At 38.5% G+C, this 21,195-nt stretch overlaps 1 protein-coding gene across 1 annotated transcript in view; it reads left to right on the top strand.

Annotated features, from left to right (window-relative positions):
• gbe1b (glucan (1,4-alpha-), branching enzyme 1b) overlaps nt 1-21,195 on the top strand; it is a 140,347-nt gene that overhangs the window by 31,545 nt on the left and 87,607 nt on the right. The window contains exons 6-7 of the mRNA XM_079609304.1: nt 2,951-3,041; nt 7,144-7,353. Of these exons, the coding sequence (XP_079465430.1) occupies nt 2,951-3,041; nt 7,144-7,353 (301 nt within the window). The remainder of the gene's footprint in view (nt 1-2,950; nt 3,042-7,143; nt 7,354-21,195) is intronic.

The raw sequence follows: 21,195 nt of genomic DNA, 5'->3' as shown, positions 1-21,195 counted from the left end.
GAGTGTTCATTAGTCCTGTCGTGGACGAGGGTTGGAGAGAGAGGTGTGTTTGAGTGTGGCGATGTGCTTTGGAGATGCTGGGGGTATTTTCAAGTATCCACCAGACACAGAAGATGAGATTTAGAAGCCTGTGGTTTAGCGATTGGGGTCACATAACAGTTACAAAGATAGTTTCCCCAAAACTCAAAGTTCTGTGGAGAATGTTCTGGTCAACTTTTTATATAATGAGAGGGAATGGGGACTCTCACTGTCAAAGTCGCATGAAACGGAAGTTGCGATTAGTCTTTTTATCCATATTGTGATATATATATATATATACGAGTGAAACTGTTTTTGTTTTTTTACTAGAAACAATGTAGGGTGGACTTGATTTTGTCCATGGGGGATTGATTGAATGGTTGTGGTTTGTTATTGGTCGATTTCATGTGAGTGACAGGTTGCCCCGCCCACATGTCAGTAAACACATCATCATTGAAGAGAAGAGATGTCACTGAAAGAGGGAGGAGAAGGACTTTAAAAAAAAAAAAATCTATATATATATGATGTGCATGGATGACTCAATAATGTATAATAAATACAGCAATATTCCATAAAAATAAAAAAGAATTGTCCATTTTGATTTTCTGGTGACTTTATAGTGAAATGGTGGTCCGTGCGTCACATATTTCAAGAATTCTGAAGCTATTCAACAGCTTTATATGATGAACAGGCGTACATCTCTTATTTAACATTTCTTACACATTTTATATTAATGTTTTGTAATTGATTTTTGGTTTGAATTTAATCACATGGAAATGGGTTGGTTTTTGGTGATGGCCTCGTTAAATCAAAATTTCAACTTTAGAATATCACTTTTAGAACTAGAAAATCATAGAAACATGGGATGGACAATGTTGGACAATGCAGTCAGATCTGTTATGGAGGGCCACAGAGGGCCCTGAGGGCCCCATCTATGTGTAGGCACAATAATTGTATAGAAATATGTTGGTGGTGGGTTCTTTTGGCATCTCGGAGACAAGGAAATCATTGAAAACTTTCAGGCCGACTCCAGCGAGTTGCACCACTCGCATTTTCCTCTGAAAATATATATATAAAAAAATGTATGTTGTGCTCGTAGGCAAAACAGAAGTATGTGTGCTTGAATGTTTACATGGAAATTGACCGTCTTCCCACGTAAAGTCCTACGATGCCATTCGCAAAAACAAATATTATGATAGAATAATTCATGCATATGTCCATGCATTAAAACACACCGCGTCTGTGGCTCCCAGGAGTTCTCATTGTTTTGTGGTAACTGGTTTGCATTTCCCTAGACAACTGTGGCTCTGGCGTCTGAAAAGCTTGGAAAAGTACTCTGTGTGTGCGCGTGTTGCTGCATCTTTGCTGAGATGAGCCCCTGGTGCTGTCACACCTCATCAAAAAATCCAAACTTTCTCTGAAGCAGGGCGAGGAAGATAGCTAGCTAGATAGATAAATAAATAAGCCAATCTCCTCAGAAAAAAAAAACGATGCGAGACAAGCTTGGATTTCCCTCTTGAGTCCTTCCTGTACAGTTTCAAAGCTGTGTCAGTGCAACTACAGCTTGCGTGGGGGAACGAAATGCTGGTTTTGTGGCTGATCCGGGCTGATAAGACGTGTGTGTGTGTGTGTGTGACCCGACGAGTCATTCAGACGGTGCGTCCCGGTGGCCCTTTGTGTTTGCATAAAAGACCTGACTTCTGTAGTGGACACTTACTGGACAGAGAAAAAAAGCCATTTTGTAGGGTTTGACGGTTGCCGCTGTACCTCAGTGTTTGTTGAAGTTGTAGTGTCGTCCTGTCAAGGTTTTGGGTGTTGAGTGTTGTGTAATATCCTCTCGTTAACGAAAGCAGATGTTTATGAATTATGCGAAGCCATCGTACTATGCGTGGGCATTTCGAACACACTGCCATGAGGGCTACACGAACCGCAGAATTTGTACTTTTTTTTGGCTCCCACACGTTTATTTTGCATGAAAACTTAGCTAAAAATCACAACAAAAAGTTTGCTGTATAGCCAAAAGTCTGTTTTTGACAGAATACATGTAGCATCTTAAAAGATTTGAAGCTTATTTAAAGAATAGTTCATCCAACAATGCTCTCATTTACTCACCTGTATGCATCATGCCATGTAAATATCCACACTTTTTTCTTCTGTTGAATAAAATATTAGATATTTTAAAGTAAATAAGTTTAAAAAATGAATTAATGTTTTTATTCAGTCATTTATTTTATTTTTATAGTATTTTGTAATGTTGTTGTTGTCATATTGATATATAATAACAAAACATTTGCAGTCCTGCTTTTTTAAATATATATATATTTCTAAATATTTTATTCAGTAATTTATTTTGTTTTTATTTATATTTTCTATTTGTTTTTCTATTTGTATTATTATTGTTGTTATTTTTGTCATATTGATGTATAATCATAAAAAACATAATCATTTTTTTTTGTAAACAAAACAAGCAGAGCAAAGAGCTGAGCACACCTGGAGCTAAAAAAAATGGTATTTTAAATTGCAATCGCAGTGTTTATCAGTCTTTTATCAACTTTTTTTTCTTTCACATAATCGTGCAGCCCTAGAGGATTTTTATGATATTTCTTTAGTGAGTTAAGCTCCAAAAAAGTTCAGATCACTCATACATTATATTACATATCTTCTGAAGCCATATGATAGCTTTGTGTGATGAAAAGACTGAAATGTATCTGTGCCTGGAGTCACTGGACTTGACCAATCTGCTCATTCAAAAAAACATGATTTGTTCAGACTGATTCGATCTGAGTTCAGCTCACTGACTTGAACAGTCTTCAGAATATCTAATTTTCCACTAAAGAAAGAAAGTCATATGATTTTGGAACAGCATGGGAATGAGCAAACGATGACAAAAATATGCTAATAATCACTGCTCTCTTTATTGCCACACACACAGGTTATAACTGCATTCAGATGATGGCGATCATGGAACATGCCTACTACGCTAGCTTCGGTTACCAGATCACAAGTTTCTTCGCAGCGTCAAGGTAAATATAACTGGAAAATGTTCGAATCCATTTTTTATAAATCTTGTTTTCTTAAATTGCATTAAACTGACTTTAAAAAGTAGTTGAATCTTGTATTACCTATAAAAAAAGTCAAAAAATGGCTCAACTTATTTTGACGAGTTAAAGCAATGTAAAAACACATGTTGTTGTAACTTATTGATCATATACAGTGATTTTTTGCAGTGTATGGGCCGTTCACACTGAATGGGTTTTTGCATTCCACTCTGTTTCCCCCCCACTTTAAACATGCCCTGGATGGATTTTTTTTTCATTCCTCTGCACTGCTTTTATGTTGTTGTTTTTATGCAAACAAGCTCCAGACGGACATGTTTGACTGTTGAGCTCACGTGTCGTGTCTTTTGCAACACCTCAAGCATGACACAGCGTTCTACAACATTCAACAGTTCAGCTTTTAAAAAAATTGCTTTTTTTCTATGTAAACATGCTCTCGACCAGTGGTTCCCAATTTTTTTTTCCAGGAGACCCCTAAGTATTTCATAAATGCAGGCTAAATTTTCGAAGCCACATGCTGGTGACCCCGGCTGGCCAGAACAGTGTAAATGCAGCGAAAACTCAACAAAAAAAAAATGCATTAAAACAATGTTCTATTAAATGCAATTAACAAATAATTAAAAATGAAGTGCCTTTATAATGTGTGTTATTTTATTATATTGTAGGGCTTGTTTTTTGTGTTGTTTTATGGAGACCGTGGTTAATCAGACCAATTAGAGACTTTAAACGTCCACTCTTCAACTTTTTTATTATACAGATGTGTCATTTAAATGTCTACAAATTTATAAAATTATCCGAGATTAGGCAAAAATCATATAGATATGGTTCATGGGTTCACAGAGATTGCCCCTAGTGGTGAACCTTTGAAATTTCGGTTATGACAGTTGTTTGACTCGTTTACTGAAATCATATGACTTTAGTAGTTCGATACGCACTCCCAATCACTGGTTCGAAACAAAGGTTTTCGAAGCGTGTATCGAAAGCACCCATCACTGCTCATCGCTCACGCTGGAAAGCTTTTATAATATTAACGCGTGTCCCAAAGCTCTTGCCTGATCATAACCCTTCTTTTTCCAGTGAAATTCCTCTGATCTTTTTGTCTTTTGTAATGTCTCTCAGCCATCTCTCTTTCTTCAAATTTCCCTCTTGCTCACTCTCTCTCCTCCCCCATCATGAGTGGACACCCCTATCACGCCCCTACTGCTGATTGGCTCACTCTCTCTTCCCTATCATGAGTGGACACGCCCCCTACTGCTGATTGGCTCACTCTCTCTCTTCCCTATCATGAGTGGACACGCCCCCTACTGCTGATTGGCTCACTCTCTTCCCTATTATGAGTGGACACGCCCCCTAATGCTGATTGGCTCACTCTATTCCCGATCATAAGTGGACACGCCCCCTACTGCTGATTGGCTCACTATCTCTCCTTCCCATCATGAATGGACACGCCCCCTACTGCTGATTGGCTCACTCTCTCTTCCCTATCATATGTGGACACGCCCCCTACTGCTGATTGGCTCACTCTCTCTTTTCCTTATCGAGTGGACACGCCCCCTACTGCTGATTGGCTCACTCTCCTCCCTATCATGAGTGGACACGCCCCCTACTGCTAATTGGCTTCAAGTGTGTTGTGCTGCTCAGTCCGATCCACTTTCAACAGTTTCAAAGATAAATAAAAACACCCTGAAAATCAGCTGTCGGGCACACTTGTTGATTTTAATTTTCAGAATGTTTAAAATGAGTTAAGTGTAACACTCCTCAGTAAAAACTATAGGCGCGCACACTTCTTGAAGACTCTGTGGCCCCAAATCACAGCGAGGCGCCTCTGACGGGGCCGATAATCTCCCTGTAAACACATTTGCAGTTAATCCTGTGGAGAGGTAGAGACCTCAGATAAAGGAAGACAGGCAGGAATTCTTTATTTATGTGCTTTTATACCGCCGGTCGCCCTTACCAGCTAGCGCTGGCGACAGCCTATAGCGCGAGTATAATGTATACAGAGTAATTTCACCCATGATTGATCTCCCTGAGCCGTTTAAAAAGTGCAAGGTCTGGATGCTGGGAAGGGGCGGAGGCCGAGAGGAGGGGTATTGTTGTGTCACGTTTGCCGGGGGAAAGCGATATGATGATAGCTGGAGGACAGATGAAGCTTCATGGAGCAATTACACGAAGGAGATACGTGAGGAAGCGCTGATGGAAACGCGCCACTCTCGCCCTTTGTTCCGCAAGGAGCAATATGTCACCCCGAATGGAGGCTTTGACCTCTGCTCAGCGTCCATGACGGTGTAAACGATCTGAGATTGATTTTTATTTACTGCCATATTTGTTTGTTTTTACACGGCAATTGGGCCGCACGGTTGATGTATTCGCACTGCCGCTATTGCTAAACACAGCTGTTGTGTAGGGGGACGTCTTTCCGAGATAAGCACACACACACACACACACACACACACACATATGTAGTGTGGCAGAACTGGGATGGTACCCAGGAGGTTGTAAGTTCGAATCCTAAAAGAGGCGATCCGTTACGTATCACCTCTGTGCCACTTAAAGCGGACTTTATTTGCCGTTTGTTTGAGCAGCTGAACATGTCAACTGGCTTAGCCAATGGATCCCTCATACATGATCTTCTTGATATGAGCCTGAGAAAAATAGCGTATAAAGGAAATCACAATTTAGTTTTTATTTCTAGGTCATCCTAGTTTAGCTTTTGTTTAAAAAAAAAAATTAATGACAAAATAATTACATTTCTCAGGGCCATGTTAATTGCAATTTTCATGTTGAAATTACAAATCTGAAATATATTATTACAAACAGTGTTGGGTGTAATCCATTACCAAGTCATTAATTACTGTAATTTAGTTACTTATCCCTTGCGAAAAAGTAAAGTAATCTTAATTTTTCTGTAATTTAATTAGTTACTTCTGATGTAATTGCGTTAAATACTGTATAGACTATAGTTTTGTATAAAACAATAGTGAATTTAACATCAAAATTAAACACCAAATGTATACTTTTAATGTAACCTTCTCCCTTTAAATTGAATAAAGTATTCTCGAACTGACCAAAGCATTACATTTTATTTATTTTAAAGAATTAAAAGAGAAGTTTATTCTTGTAAATGTTTGTACTGTTCAACTGGTTAAGGTTGATATGGGATTTAGAAAGTAATTAGTAATAAGTAAAGCTTTAATACTTTTTAGAGCGAGTAATTAGTACAGTAATCTAATTACACTGTTTATTATAATTTGTAGTAATTAATAAAAAAAATTAGTTACTTGCCTAGCACTGATCACAAATATATTTGAAAAACTAAAATTGAATTTTTGATTTATTATTTTGGAGTAGTTCAAATGTATTTTAGTTTAACTTTTTTCCATTTCCATTTTATTTCGTTTCATTTCACTTCTTTCATTTAATTTTTTATAAAAGTTGATACATTTAAATAAAAATAAATAAATGAAATAATTGTAAGCACAATAACATTATTATTCATGTCTTTTAAAATATAATTTATGCCCTTTGAAGTGTTGCTCCTGTTGCTCAGTGGTAAGAACATTGCGTTTACAACGCAAGGTTCTGGGTTCGATCCCAGGGGATTGCACATACCTATGTATAAATGTATAGGATAATGCAATGTAAGTCGCTTTGGATAAAAGCGTCTGCCAAATGCATAAATGTAAATGTAAATGTAAAATAAATCATATAGGCCTTGAGATGAGAATGAGGCTATATGTACAAAACAGACACAATTGTTTATCGCATTATGACAATTAATCGACAGCCGTCTTTACTCCATCCCAACTCCTACAATGTTTCACACTCACATTTTCTTGAGCACGTCTTGAAGAAAGCAGATGTTCTGTATTCTGCAAGCCTGGGCATCTTGTGTATTGCAATACACCCCGAAAGATATCTCTATACTTTTCAAAAGAATTGGCCTTAACACCCAAACTACTGCTAGATTCAAGCTCATCCCAAGAATAAGATCATACAGCTTGACAGACAACCTCGGCCCAGACTGCTCTGGTATCTGCCTTCATCTGTTCTTCTCTCTCTCTCTCTCCAGTCGTTTTGGCACCCCAGAGGAACTCAAGGAGCTGATTGACGTGGCTCACTCTCTGGGTATCATCGTCCTGCTTGATGTGGTGCACAGCCACGCATCCAAGAACACAGAGGACGGGCTGAACTGCTTTGACGGCTCTGACTCCTGTTTCTTCCACAGTGGGCCCCGTGGAGTACACAGCCTCTGGGACAGCAGACTCTTCAACTACTCTAGGTGAGACTAAAGTTTGTTTTTTCACATTTCAAACACCCCACGCTTCACATGAGTTACTCTGCTCTCTCCGCATACAACACCTTTTGTTACACGGCGTTGTGTAACAACACAAGCTCTGTTCTAATATCTAGGCTCTGTTCCAATACCTAGTGAGCTGCTTACAGAAGGCTTACGACTGGAAGACTGTTCCAATAATTATTTTGCTTTCTAAGACGCCTGGTTTTTGCCAGGTTATTCTCCAGGGCTGAAGACGCTCCTTAGAAACTACTGTACAGTGGATATTTAGCATTTAACTAATGCTAAATTACTAGATGACAACATGTGACGTTTTACTCTGAGATGTTCGTGCAACACTGTCAACGCCAAAATGAATTCGCAGTGGTAAGGTGGTCCAAGTCGGAGCTTTCAGAAAATTTTGAGTTTACAAGTTCTATAAGGACGTGAACACTCTGTTTAAAAATACAACCTGGAATATTTTCAGGCAATTTTCGGTCCATTTTATTTCGCTTCCACAAATTCAGTGGTTCCAATTCGACAGCAAATTCAACATTTGACATCCAGGAACGATTCCCGATTGATAATCTCCATAGCTGGTAGTCGACCTCACCAGCAGGAGGTACAAGCGGCTGCTGACGAAGAAAACTATAGAGCAACAGTCATTCATTTACATTAATGCATTTGGCAGACGCTTTTATCCAAAGCGACTTACATTGTATTTTCAAAGTACACATTTACATTCTGATCAGTTCTCTCATTCATTTATCAAAACGGATTTACAGAAATGGAGCAAGAGGTACGTGTTTGTGGTGATTATCAGCTTTTTCCATATATATATATATATATATATATATATATACACACACACTGGCCCTGATAAAGACACAAAAGCTGTGTTTACATTTAAGTCTCAAGTTTACTGTTCTGGATGTGTGTGTGTGTGTGTGTGCGCACACTCTCTTGAGCTGTGCTCACAGGTCATATCTCTGTAATTAATAATGTGGCATGGAATTATGCTTCCATAATTAGTTCACCTCATCAGCACTTTTGTTTGCCCATAATCAAGCATTAACATGTCCTTATCTCACGCAACGGAATATTCATGTAAAATTCTTAAACCGTTTTAAATATGCTTACTGTTTATGAATAATCATTGCAGTATTTGCCTATTTAGACTCATTCATCTCTGAAAACAAAGAGACAATGCTAAAGAGCTAAGAGGCTTAGAAATGCGGAGCCCACAGTAGACCAAGTTAAAGGAATCGCTCTGTCATTATTTTTCTCTCCCTCATGTCATTCCAAACTCGCTTGACTTTCTTCCATCGAACATAAAAGGAGATCTTCACACTGCTTAAAACGGTTTGGAACGACATGATGACTTTGCATTTATAGGTGATCTGTCCCTTTAAATACCAAGATCAAATCAAAGTGTTGTAGTTACATAGAATCTATTTAAGGCAAGTAGCTGGAACTTACATTTGACCGGTCAGATTGTTCATCATTATAGCTAAAAATGCATTGTATTTCTGTAGCCATTAGTTTTTCATCACAACCATATGCCAGCTAATATGTTAATATCCTCCTCCTTTTCTTTTTTTTCCCCCCAAACCCATACTGAGCGAGTCTTTAAATTGGAACACCTACTGTACTGTATTTGCCTCTGGCGGTATTCCCACTGCACCGTCTTGGGCTGACAGCAATTACTTCAATGTTGTATATGAAGCCTCTCTGCCAAAGCGCAGTGTGAATTCTCCATCAGAATGTCCTTCCTCATCGTTCACTGTCTTTGTCTCTGAAGTTAAATATGCTATCTAAAATTCTACTAATCACTTTCAAAATGCAATAATTGCCACAGTTTTGTTTCAGATAAATGTTGCCCATTTAAAAATTGATCGGATATTTTTCTCACAGTATTCTTGTTCATGAAATAATGTATCGTTTTGAGGAAGAGCATGTCTAGTTAGTAAGCATAACTTACTAGTTACTAGTAATAGGTGATGATGTGCAATCAGCCCATTTTGGATTTTGATGGCTTTTTTTATCAACTTTAAATGTGATTTATAAATCTACTTTTTATAAAAAATTATACATTTAAATAATGTATTAATTAATGTAACTAATGCCATTCATAAGCATAACTTTAGATATGTGTATTCAACAAATGGACTTTAATTTAACAGCCACAGGTGTGTGTAAAACCTCACTCTGAACTCAGGTCTTGCAGGTCTTTGAATGTTGAACATGCATTCGATTTTTAAGTTATGAGTGACTTTCTTTTTGATACAAAAATATCTAATTCTTTTAGTTTTTGTGCAGATGTATTTCGTATACAGAATCGACATTCAGAACACTTAAGCATGACATTTTCACTTATTCGTCTGCGCAAAAAGATCTTAGGTCGGGGAAATAGATCTCGAGAGGTGCACTTGACACCTGGCTGAGTTGAAGGTTCATTTTGGGTTTGCTTCTGACAGGTTTCATTTAGGGCATCTGTTTTCTTTCTGATGGAAAATAACTTCAGTGGTTTTTGTTCTCGAAAACAAACTTTAGAGCAAATTAGAGCAAACTGTAGGAGTGTTTAAAAAAAAGTGTTTGCTGTCAAAACAGAGTTGACACTTAACTAGGCTTTTTTTAAACGCACCAAATCACAATTTTGACATCAAGCATATGTGTATAATGTGTGTGAATACTGTGACAGTGTATAATTGGAAGACAAAGCCTCGATTTATGGAGCTGATAAAAAAAATAAAAAAATAAAAAGTCTTATGGCTGATGGTTAAAACATGTTTGCTCATTAATAACTAAAAATATGTTTGTGTGAAACAACTAAGTTTCTGAAATTGTTTCAGTTGTGTGTTTTTATTTTGGGAACCCGTGATGGAGGCTCTGCAAAGAGGTGCTTATTGTAACAAAACATATTGGAAAGACAAAAAGGGTTCAGCAGCACTAAAATGGTCCGTTTTAATTCAAAGCTTGTTTATTTAGTTCTATTTTGTCAAATAGTGTAACTAAATCTGAATTTCTCATTTGCACTGCCTGGATTTTATTATGGAGATATTTTTGCCAGTAAAATGACATTTAAAAAAAGCAGCAAATGTAAATCCACAATTGACAATTAAATTAAAAAGAACATCAAGCCTATAGAAAAGTAATCCCTACTGAATAACATTAAAGATTTTTTGGCTCTTTAACGCTTAAAAAAACAAACATTATAAGCGGACCAAACTATAATAAAGTATACACATTAATAAATGTATATGCAGCCTATAAGTCTGAATTTAATGCATTTGCATTGTCTTTTTATTGCAGTCTGCTCTGATTATCAATCAGTAACAGCTGTGTTTTTTTCCCCGTTCTTATTTTGGCAGCAACACCGAAATTCTATGAAGGGCTTTTAAGCGTTTAATGTAATTTTTCCTAGAAAGCAATGACATTATCCTTTTATTATTCAGCTCGGAAACGTGCAGATCCCTGGTCAAGTGCACATACATTTGAAACAAAACGAGCAAAGCCCATGTATGACAGTTTACATCTAACAGTGTGCGTTCTAATGTTAGCTTTACACGTATCAGACATGCCCTGTGAGAATTTCAGTAATGAAAGACTTAGCATATCAAAATGAGAATCTCTAACCGCAAAGCAACATGTGTAAATGAACCGAAGAACAGCAATTGACATAAATGGGTCTTAAATTTGTAGTAGCTCGGAGTGCCCTTGTGTGTCCCAGTCTCGGAGACGTGTTTACAATCCTTTGCTCTGAACAGTTCTGGCTTCCAGTCAAACACACAATGTATGCGGCTCCACGGATGCCGCCCAACGCTCTGTTCTCCAAATCATTACTGTCATCACAGCGGTAAGCTCTACAAAAGAGTATGCCACTTTAGCCGCTAGCTGGCTCTGACCCTAATGGCCCTCACGGTAAACCCGAACCTTTTGATTGGTGCTCTCGCGGCGCGTGATAATTAAGTTTCTTCTTCTTCTCCTTCCACGTCTGTAAGCTCATCTCGTCACACATTAAGAGACAGACCGGCCGCCTCCGTGGAGTCTATCAATGCCTTTTTGAACCCACATTTAATAAGCGCATGCCAAAAGCTGCTGCCGCCAATACATTATCCAGTGTTAGTGTCAGACGGTGCAGAGATTCCGTAATAAGAGCCAAGCTGCAGTTTCATTACTTATTGAGCTTGTGCCGTTTTCAGAGGGACTCATTAAACGGGCAGCAGACATATGCCACAACCAGCAGCCATCTGAAGAGTCATTTGTAAAAGCCCGAAGGAACGCCCCGGGGTCATTGCCGGTTCATTTGTCTGTTTTTCTTGTTGCCGCTTGTTTGGATGCATCTCAGTGTCGGGCTCTCTATTAATTCCTGCTTATGAAACGCAGATGGGACGTTCCTGCCGACTGTGATGGCACAGCATTGTTTAATCAAGAAACTTTTATACAGACGATCAGAGAGCGTTGCCGAATGTCGGTGGAAGTTACCAATGGCGGGTTTTTTTTTTAAATGAGGGACTCTTGATCAACCATTCATTATGTTATTACTTTCTTGGTACTAAGAAGGTTCAAGACCAAATTGTTGGCTGGAAGAAAACAAGTCAAATGGTCTCGAGAGTGTACTTGACCTTGAAAAGTGGGGTGGTGGGTCAGGTGGGGAATAATCCTTCACATTCAACCACATGCTTTGTTGGTTACATCAGATCCACATATACCAGCAAGCAAGCATCTGCTGTCAGAGTCATATCCTTACGGACAAACAACTCTGACAATCTTGATCCCACTTCTCTTTCTCCTCTCATTGCTTCATGTCTCCTCTAAATTATATCAATTATAGGCTAAAATGACAAAAATCCCCTTCTGTAGAACCTTGCTGGTTTCTCGGGCAAAATCCTATCATTGAGATTTATGTTTCTTGTTCTATCAGAACCGTCTATTAAAATTCATGACAAATGATGTATTTAGATCCAGTTTGCCTCATCTTCAACATGTAGAACCCATCGTTTTGACATGCAAAAGTCATGAACACAAGGTGATTTTATGGAAACATCTGGTGCATAATCTGCTTAGCTCTGTTAAGCTCCGTGTCTCTATGGCATCTACAGGGAAATGCGAACAGCCAGTGTTTGAGGTCTTGTGGTGGAGATCTAACTAGCCCAGAGACATCCGCTGGGCCGCACTTCATGGCTTCCTGTGGCTCCTCTAATAGGCTGTTTCAAAGAGCTGCAAGGACACCTTGTGAAGGCGAGTAAATTAATCCTCTGTGCCGCCACGACGCTCCTCTCCACCCGTCTCCTGAAGGGCAGGCGCACTTCCTCTCGGCCATCGCCACCGTCTGCCCCCTCGCTGGCGCTCGAGAGGTCTCAGATGTGTGACTTCAGAAGGCTCTTTCCACGCTTATCCATCCCTTCCTCCAGTCTCCTGCTGTATTGGCTCATTTGCATCCATTTTTCATCAGTCATCACCAGAATCCCTCTGCACATCAAACGGAGCCAGATCCGAGGCTAACAGCTTTTGTGGTCTCACGTTTCGATCGTCCATTACATTCACCAATGCGTATTGCTCTTTTTTTATTTTTTTATCTGAACTAAGAGGAATGCGCAGGTTTAATGACTTTACGGGGCACGCTTGGTATGCTGTGCAATAAGCGGGAATTATACTTGGCCTTTGTGAAAGATTTCCAGTGACAACAGTGGATAAAGTTCATGAGGTTCCCCAGCCACGTTTCCACAGAATATTCATTCCTCATCAGGACACGTTGCATGTTCACCCAACACCTCTCCACGAGACTTAATAAACTTTCTATTGAGACAAATGCCTGGAATTCACCAGAGGCACAGCTGGATGTCGATGGAGAATGCTAATTCTGACAGTTTTGGATGAAGTCCAGAGCCCTCTATGCAACAAAAAAAACAATACGACGATGGCACTTGTCACATCGTTTTATCCAGGTGTTATCCATCTCTTCCCCAATAAACATTAATCTGCGCTGCTTGTCTCTTATTGAATGAGTGAAGAAGCCGTTTTGCCGATAGGACAGGCACAGCATGTGAGATGCGTGAAATGAGGTGCCTCAACCGTCGTATCCCACAAGGCCCGGCTGTTTGCCATCTCTCAGACTGTCAGATGCCGTCGTTTCACCGCTGCGCCTTGTGTGAAATGACCTGTCAAGGTTGTAAATTTATTTGTCCTCATGCAGGTTGACTGTAATGTTGAGGATACAGGGATTTATACCTTTCCTCTTCCTGCGATCTTCCTTACACCTGAGACTGGATAACAATATCAGGTAGAGCAAATGCAAATAAGGTCAGTGTATCCCCGTTGAGAGATTATCCTCGGTTTTAGAGTATACTTGTAATGTTAATTCGTGACTGTCTGTGAACCAGTGCTTATGACATATTTGGCATACTGTGAAGCAAGGTCATTTTATGTTTATCATCACACTTGTCTTTTTCCTGTCATTCTTTTCCCAAGGATGCATGTGGTGTTGAGGCAGATTATCAGCTATTTGGCTTCCTGGAAATGTCGCATGGCTTTTTTTCTTTCTTGCACTGAAAGGCTTGACTACCAATGCATGCCATTTCATTGATATTCATCGTATATGTTGTCATTGAATGCTCATGGTAAATGGTAGCGATGTTGGGAAATCACGAAGGGAGACTCATAATCAAATGAAACGGCATTTTACCGTCCTTCCAGACACCCTTGAAATTGTGTGTAATCTGGTTAAGACGGAAACTGGTCCATTTGTCGATTTCTAGCCATAGTGTTGTCGGTAACTGGTTCCTTCACCTCGGCGTTACTCAACACGCTGGCCTCAAGCCATTTTGTGGCCTGTGGGATGTCAGCATTGTGGCAACTGCAATTTACAGTACCTTGTTCATTCTATGTTAACCCTATAAAGTTTATATATTATCATATTTGATTTATGGCTTTGTAAGACCTTTCCCCCCATAACGTATATGTTCTACTACGTCTTTTGCTCCCCCTAGTGAATTATCCATGCTCTTCAAAAAGTTGAAGTATACTTTTAATATGATTTCTGAAATGTCCACTTATCACAATGCACATGTCTTTTTGCTTGGAGGTCTTTACTGGGCAACTGCAAGATGAACTTTTTAGGGCCCAAGCGCAGATGGTGCGAGGACCCCCTTGGAATTGCTTATTGTCATTTGCTTTTTCAATACGGCTGTTTATTAAATTTAATCTTATGCTTGATTAATATTTCATTCCCTATAGAAAGTCATGTTAAATGTGCATCAAACACAAAACCGCAAGCGTTGGACTTATTAATTTTTAGTCATAATAGTAATTTATTATTATGTAGTATGCTCACCATAATAAACATGATCAATTAATTTAATCAAATTATGTGACATTTTATTATGATATATTTGGAGTGGGACCTGTTATTTATCTATGCAATATATTTTATCTAATTGATTTCTACTTAATTTTATTTATATTTTCATGTTGTAAATGCTATATATTCTATATTTTTTTCTTTTTTCTTTTTAAACTTTACAGTTTTAGGTTAATATTTATGTTCGCTTGTTCATTGTTATTTCCTGTTCGCTTAAGAAACGTTAATTTATATCAAATTATACAACTTAAAATCTTTAAATGTATCATATGTAGAAATTACTAACCAAGATTATTACCAATTATTACCAATTACTCATACAGTGATTTTTACCAGCCATGGTCTGCTTACCTCATTAATATAAAAGAACTAGTTAAATTAAGTGTGGCCCTTAAGGCTAAAGGGACTCTTCTGTGTGGCCCTTGAGCTTTCCAAAGTTAAGTATCCCTGCTTTACCTTCACAGACCATCTCACCTGAAGGCTTTTTACCCACCGCATACCCTCCCTGTCAGATAACCTTCCCGACAGGACTTGCCCATAAGGAATAACAGCTATTCTTATGGCTTTAATGTGCAGGTGCAGCTTTGTCATGGCCCTGCTCAGGGAGGCATTACCTCAGTCCCACGATAACGCATTGTGTATTTGGCCTTTGCTATGTGTGTTGATCACAGTATAATCTATTTATCGCTCACAGCTCTGCGTGACCGCCCATGCCGCACGCTTATCAGATTACCACAGCCCCCTAGTATTGGGATAGCAAACCCTGAGTTGCAAACTTGCCATTTGCAACTTTATGAAACGACGGCGGGGAGATCTGCATCAGCATTTTCCCCCATGGCTTGGAAAACTACAATCTACCCCGGCGCCTGATTCACTCCTCATGCAGAACCAATTGGAAACTGCTCAGTCCTGGAAGAAGCTTTGGGGGATTTGCGCCTGTCCGACGGGGACTTGTATCCATATATTTGATTTAGCATACATGAATGTTGCTGCCTAGATCAGCACGGCACTGAATACATCAGGCAAAGCATGGAATGACTCCAAATGAAGGCTGTTGCTCCTTATAGCAAGCTAATATTATAGAGATGCACCGATGTATCGGCCAAAAATCAGTATCGGCCGATTAAAGCAATTATTTTCTATCTGTCACTGATTGTTTAAAAAAAGCAGATGATCAGTGCCGATTATATCTTGTCAATCAAAAGGGTGCTGCAAAACATGACTGTCTGCAACTCGCACTGTGTGTGAGGAAAATCTCTTGTGTTGAGTTAGTTAAGGCAAGTTAATGCGACAATAATGCATTAACAGCTAAAAACAGCTACATAAAAGCAGGCTCTATTTGAGCCTATAATCACCCGTAGTTCAAGCCAGGGTTGCCAGATCTGCACCTATATAAACATTATTTGTAGCGCGCCTTTCACCAAATAATCGCAAATAGCTCTGTGCATTGTTACTTCTAAAAACAAACAAAGTGTCATCTTTCAAATTCTGTAAATTTTATCACGAAATGCAAACAATAAATGGCGTTTTGGCGCTCTTAAATGTGACGTGGCAGATCACTGAAGCGCCTCAGTTTAAGCAGCAGCGCGGAGCTCGAGTCTATTCTTCCACTTTAATACAAATTATATCTAGAAAAACATGCATGGATATCAGAAGGTAAGTTGAAAGTTACAGTTCAGCTGTACTGAAATCCGTATCATGTCTCATGCAATCACTCAATCAGTGTTTCGTTCCGTTTCGTTTCGTCTTGTGAACAATATCACTTAATGTTGCATTTACCTCAGCAAAGTCATCCGTTTGTTAGTTAGCTTAAAAAAAACAGACAGGAGCTTATTTACTGTTAATTATAGATGTAGGTTTAAATAAATTTGCCTAAAAAACAAACTATTGGCCGAATTCATTCTGAATAATCGGCTGATAAATTTCATATCTCTAGTTATCAGACATCTTCACAGTTCTGCACACTTGCATGTGCGACAAGGTTCATAAGACATTCTGGAAATCTTCAAGTGCCAGTGTGAGTGTCAAAAGATGGTTAATTTCCATATATTTCTCATTTTCTGCTACCTGGGCCTTTTGGCATTGTAGAAGTTTAGAAGAGAAGAATGGAGGTTGAAGAGCGTTCGTGCAGTTGAATACAGTTTAAGATGTATGATTAATGCTAGCTATCGTTCTGGCCACAACCGGCAGCATTGTAAGTGTCACATTGTCCTTCTTCTGACAATAACATTAAGGATGCTGTACCACGAATCGGAGCACCTGGCATTTATAAAACTCTCAGGCATGATGGTGTTCTTTCGCGCTCTTTAATTTGGCTTCACACGGTTGAGGTGCTTTACCTTGTTCTGTGTGCGCTTCTCACGGTGCCAGAGGACCCCTGCGCTCGCATTTTAACAAAGTTTCTATGGCAACGTGGCCATTACTCCAAGTTGTTGAGGATGCTCAGCTGGAGGGGGCTGGTCACAAGTGCCTACACATATCATCCAAACACCAGGATACAGACATACTTTAGAGATGAGTTGATTCCAATTTCTCATCCTGACGGATAATTTATGCTCATAGCCGCATGCCACAGGAAGCTGATTGGGATACCCGATGAGGATTCACTATAGCTTGAACGTATTGGTATTCATAGAGGTTTTGAACAGACTGAGTCCCACATGTATGTGCAGCTTTTTAAAAAAATCACCAAGGGGGTTTCAAAACATTTGCGTAAATTAAGCCGTAAATTAACGCAGGGGTTCACAACCACATTTTTTAGGTTCTTAAAGGGATAGTTCACCCAAAAATGAAAAAAATGAACACAAAAGACGATATTTTATAGATTGTTGGTAATCAAACAGTCTACGGACAACATTTGTCAGTTAGTAGCAATGAATGAAGCACAGCTCACACAGAAGTCACTTTCAAACCAAGCAGCTTTCTGTTGGTCAACTTAAACCTGTTATGATAAATGTGTGGGGAAATCTTTTACCCTCATGCGAAACTGCCAATCGCATGTATTCCTATTGAAATATTGACTGTGAAAAATGTGTAGAACAGCACAAAATAAAGCTTCTGTATTCTATGGTTCCATTAACCTTTAACATCCATGGAACCTTTTCATTTCACAAAAGGCTCTTTTAGTGGGAAAAAAGCTTATTTCGATTTTTTTAAATGGAAAAAAAAGAGAGGTTATTTTAAGAACTGTTTAAAGGTTCTTTAGGAAACCAATAATGTTTTTTTTTATGGCATCTCTGCGAAAACCCCCTTTTGGCACCTTTATTTTCAAGAGTGAGTGGTAACTGTGACTTCACCTTAACTAACCACACTACCGGTATTCTAAAATTCAGTCATATTTCATCTCTGCTGTTATGTTCAACTTGGATTGGTATTTGGTCTTGATTTGCAATATCTGATTTGTGAACGAAAGTCTTTTGTTCATGAATCAGAGTGAATCAGTGGTTTTCGAGTGAACAATTCTCCAAATTCAAACCAAGAACCGTCTCTTTTAAACAGGCTCAATTTGTAATGATTCAAGTGAATAACTCATTGAACTGAGAACTCTCTTTAGGGTCTCATGTTTCATCACATGTTTGTGGGTCAACATATTTGGTTGATCCTGGAACAAAATTCCTGTCAGAAAAATTATTCCTAACCCATACGAGTAACTTATCCCTAAAATCGGAGGAAAATGATAGGTGAATAACACTGATGTAGAAGCGCCTAACCGTGGTTGAAAGCCTAAACTTGACATAAACTGTAAACTTGTCACTCAAATCTGATTGGTTGATTGGAATGTTGTTCCAGGATCATCAATGTTGATCCAGGAACATGTTATACTTGGTGAAGTATCTTTGTACTATCCCTTCAATGCAAACAGATCCAGCAGTTATAGTCACTCACTCAATGATACCAATTTTTGTGGAATGTGGATCATCACCTTTCACATAATGTTTTAATAATCTGTTGCAGTTGAGAACCCCTTTCCTATTAGAAAGCGCAAAACAACCTTTATTTTCACATTCTAGAGCCAAATAGTCTGTGTGCTGCTGTATCATGAGTGTAGTTGTGATCGATGCTCGCTGCACTATCAGGAGGTTTGTTTCACTCTGTATCATGTGAAATCCTAACTCTGTCAACGTAATAATACCGCACTTCCAGGCAGTGCAGAGTTCTCGCCATCTGGGAAGCAACACATCCCAGAAAGTGATGATGTCAGCTGGATTAATTATATTGCCTGGTGCCGGAGAACCTGGAGCCACAAATCAGGTCTTCCAGAAAGTTTTGTACACATAATCACTGCATAACGGAAACTGCTCCATTCATTACGATGAACTGAATGCTGGTCTTATTAAAACTGTTTGTGATATTTCAGGAGTAACAATTTAAAACAGAGACAGGTCAGGGACCCTCTTTTACATATTGTATAAATTTGAGTCATATATTTTAAGCCTGTATAATAATATGCATTTAATAGCATATTAATGTATTTACAAATATTACTTTATGATGTTACATTGAACATCAATAAGGATTCGTTTGGTTACACTTTATTTTAGGGTGTCTTAGTATTTAAATGAATAATTAAATTGTAACAGAGTAATATTAAGTAACTACATTTACTTTCTAAATAGGGTTAGGATTAGGGTTTGGTTTAAGGTTAGTTACATGTAATTATGCATTTATAGTTTTTACTATAGTAACTGAATGTAACATGTAACAATGACACTAAAATAAAGTGTTACCATTATTTTAATGGATTTTCAGTCATAAACTACATTTACCTGAAAGTTAAGCTTTTGCTGAGGTTCATTTAACATTGCACTTTGGTTAAACGCATATTTGTTACATCAAACAGTAGTTGGTTGACCCATGCAGTAATGTTGAAGAACCCTGCTTTAAAATCATGTTTATTCAGAAGTCATGAGAAAATATGCTCAATATATCAGTAGTTCAAATTAAAATATATCCAGTGCTTTCTTTTGTTGTTGTTGTTGTTGTTAAAAGTTCCCAGCCACCGCCAGCATTTTTTATCAATTATACAAAACTTTCGTAGCCTCCAGAATTTTTGTTACCGGTATATGAAAATCTGAACATATAATATATATCAAAAGAAATGACAGAGCCTCTGCTTAAAAAAAAACAACAAAAAAAAAAAACATTAATTTTAGCTTTATGCTTTTTTTTTTTTTTTTTTTTTAAGACTTCAATTGAATGTCAATAAGTTTAATTTAAAATAAAGCAAAAATATCTAACAAAAAAACTGAGAAAATCCCGTTTTTTTTTTTGTTGGACAAGTAGATTGAGTCCATCATGTAGACCTTATGCTTCGGACTCCTGGGTCCGTATGAATTAGCTCAAATGATCCATAGGGAATTTTAATAACTAATCATGAATATGATTAATATTTTGCATATTTCAGTTACATTAAATTGTCGAAAGTGAAGGTGGATTATATGAATATATGAATAATCAATCACAACGAATTATAATTCCTCATTCATATATCAATAATCTTACTTAACTTCGATTGCGAGATAATCTTTAAGGGAAATTAATGTAATTATCAAATCGTTGTTCGTCCAGCGACCAACCGTCAGATTAAGTGATTAATTTCTCAATAAAGTTATCCTTCCTTATAAACTCCAAGAAACACCAACCTTCTGGCCGTGAACATTAATATTTCTGGTGTTTATAAAATTAAAAACTACTTAATGTAGTGAACAGGGAGCGCGGTAGCTCTAATCTACCTCATTGACGTTTGTGGTTTTACGAGCGTTTTTTTTCACAGACACAGTCTTGAATATATTGTTTTAATAAATGCAAACTACAGAATATAACGGATTACACATATTGATTATAGTTTTGTACATATCTTACATGTGGACAAACAAGACGAATAACAGATGAGAGGGATAAAGAGAGAGAGAGAGATTATTCTGCTTTAAGCTGGTGCTATTTAGCAGTAGTAACGCACACCTCGCACGCGCGGGGAGCGATTTACAGAGGTTTTTGGTCGTGCGTTTGAGAGAGAGAATAAGAGGGAGAGAATGAGATCGAGGGCCGGGGCGCGCTCGATTTGAATGCGGAACAGAGAGAGAGGGAGCGAGGGAGAGAGTGCTCTGGGGCCCGCGCTCGATTTGATTGCGGGACAGAGAGAGAGAGATAAAGAGAGGATGAGAGAGAGAGAGAAAATGGTCACGTGTGACCATAGAACAGCAAACATCACAGACCTTTGAGAGAGACATCAATCAAAACACCTTAAAACATTAAAACTCGTAGAGCTTGATACTTGCAAAGTTTGTTTGTGTGGAGCTGTGTTCAGCCTGCGCGTGTTCTTGGAGCAGAGTGCGCGCGCTCGTGCTGAGGCGTGCGTGCTTGTTGCCAGAGCAAGCTGTTCGCGGGAGTTTTGAAGAAGGTCTCTTTGGAAGGGAAGTTGCTGAAGGAATTCAGGCTTCGTTCGTTCGACTCGTAGGTGGAAACGAACAAAGGAGAATTTAAAAAGG

This window comes from Phoxinus phoxinus (genome assembly GCF_949152265.1).
Source record: "Phoxinus phoxinus genome assembly, chromosome: 4".
Classification (NCBI taxonomy): Eukaryota; Metazoa; Chordata; class Actinopteri; order Cypriniformes; family Leuciscidae; genus Phoxinus; species Phoxinus phoxinus.
This window is presented reverse-complemented; position numbering and strand designations above follow the sequence as displayed.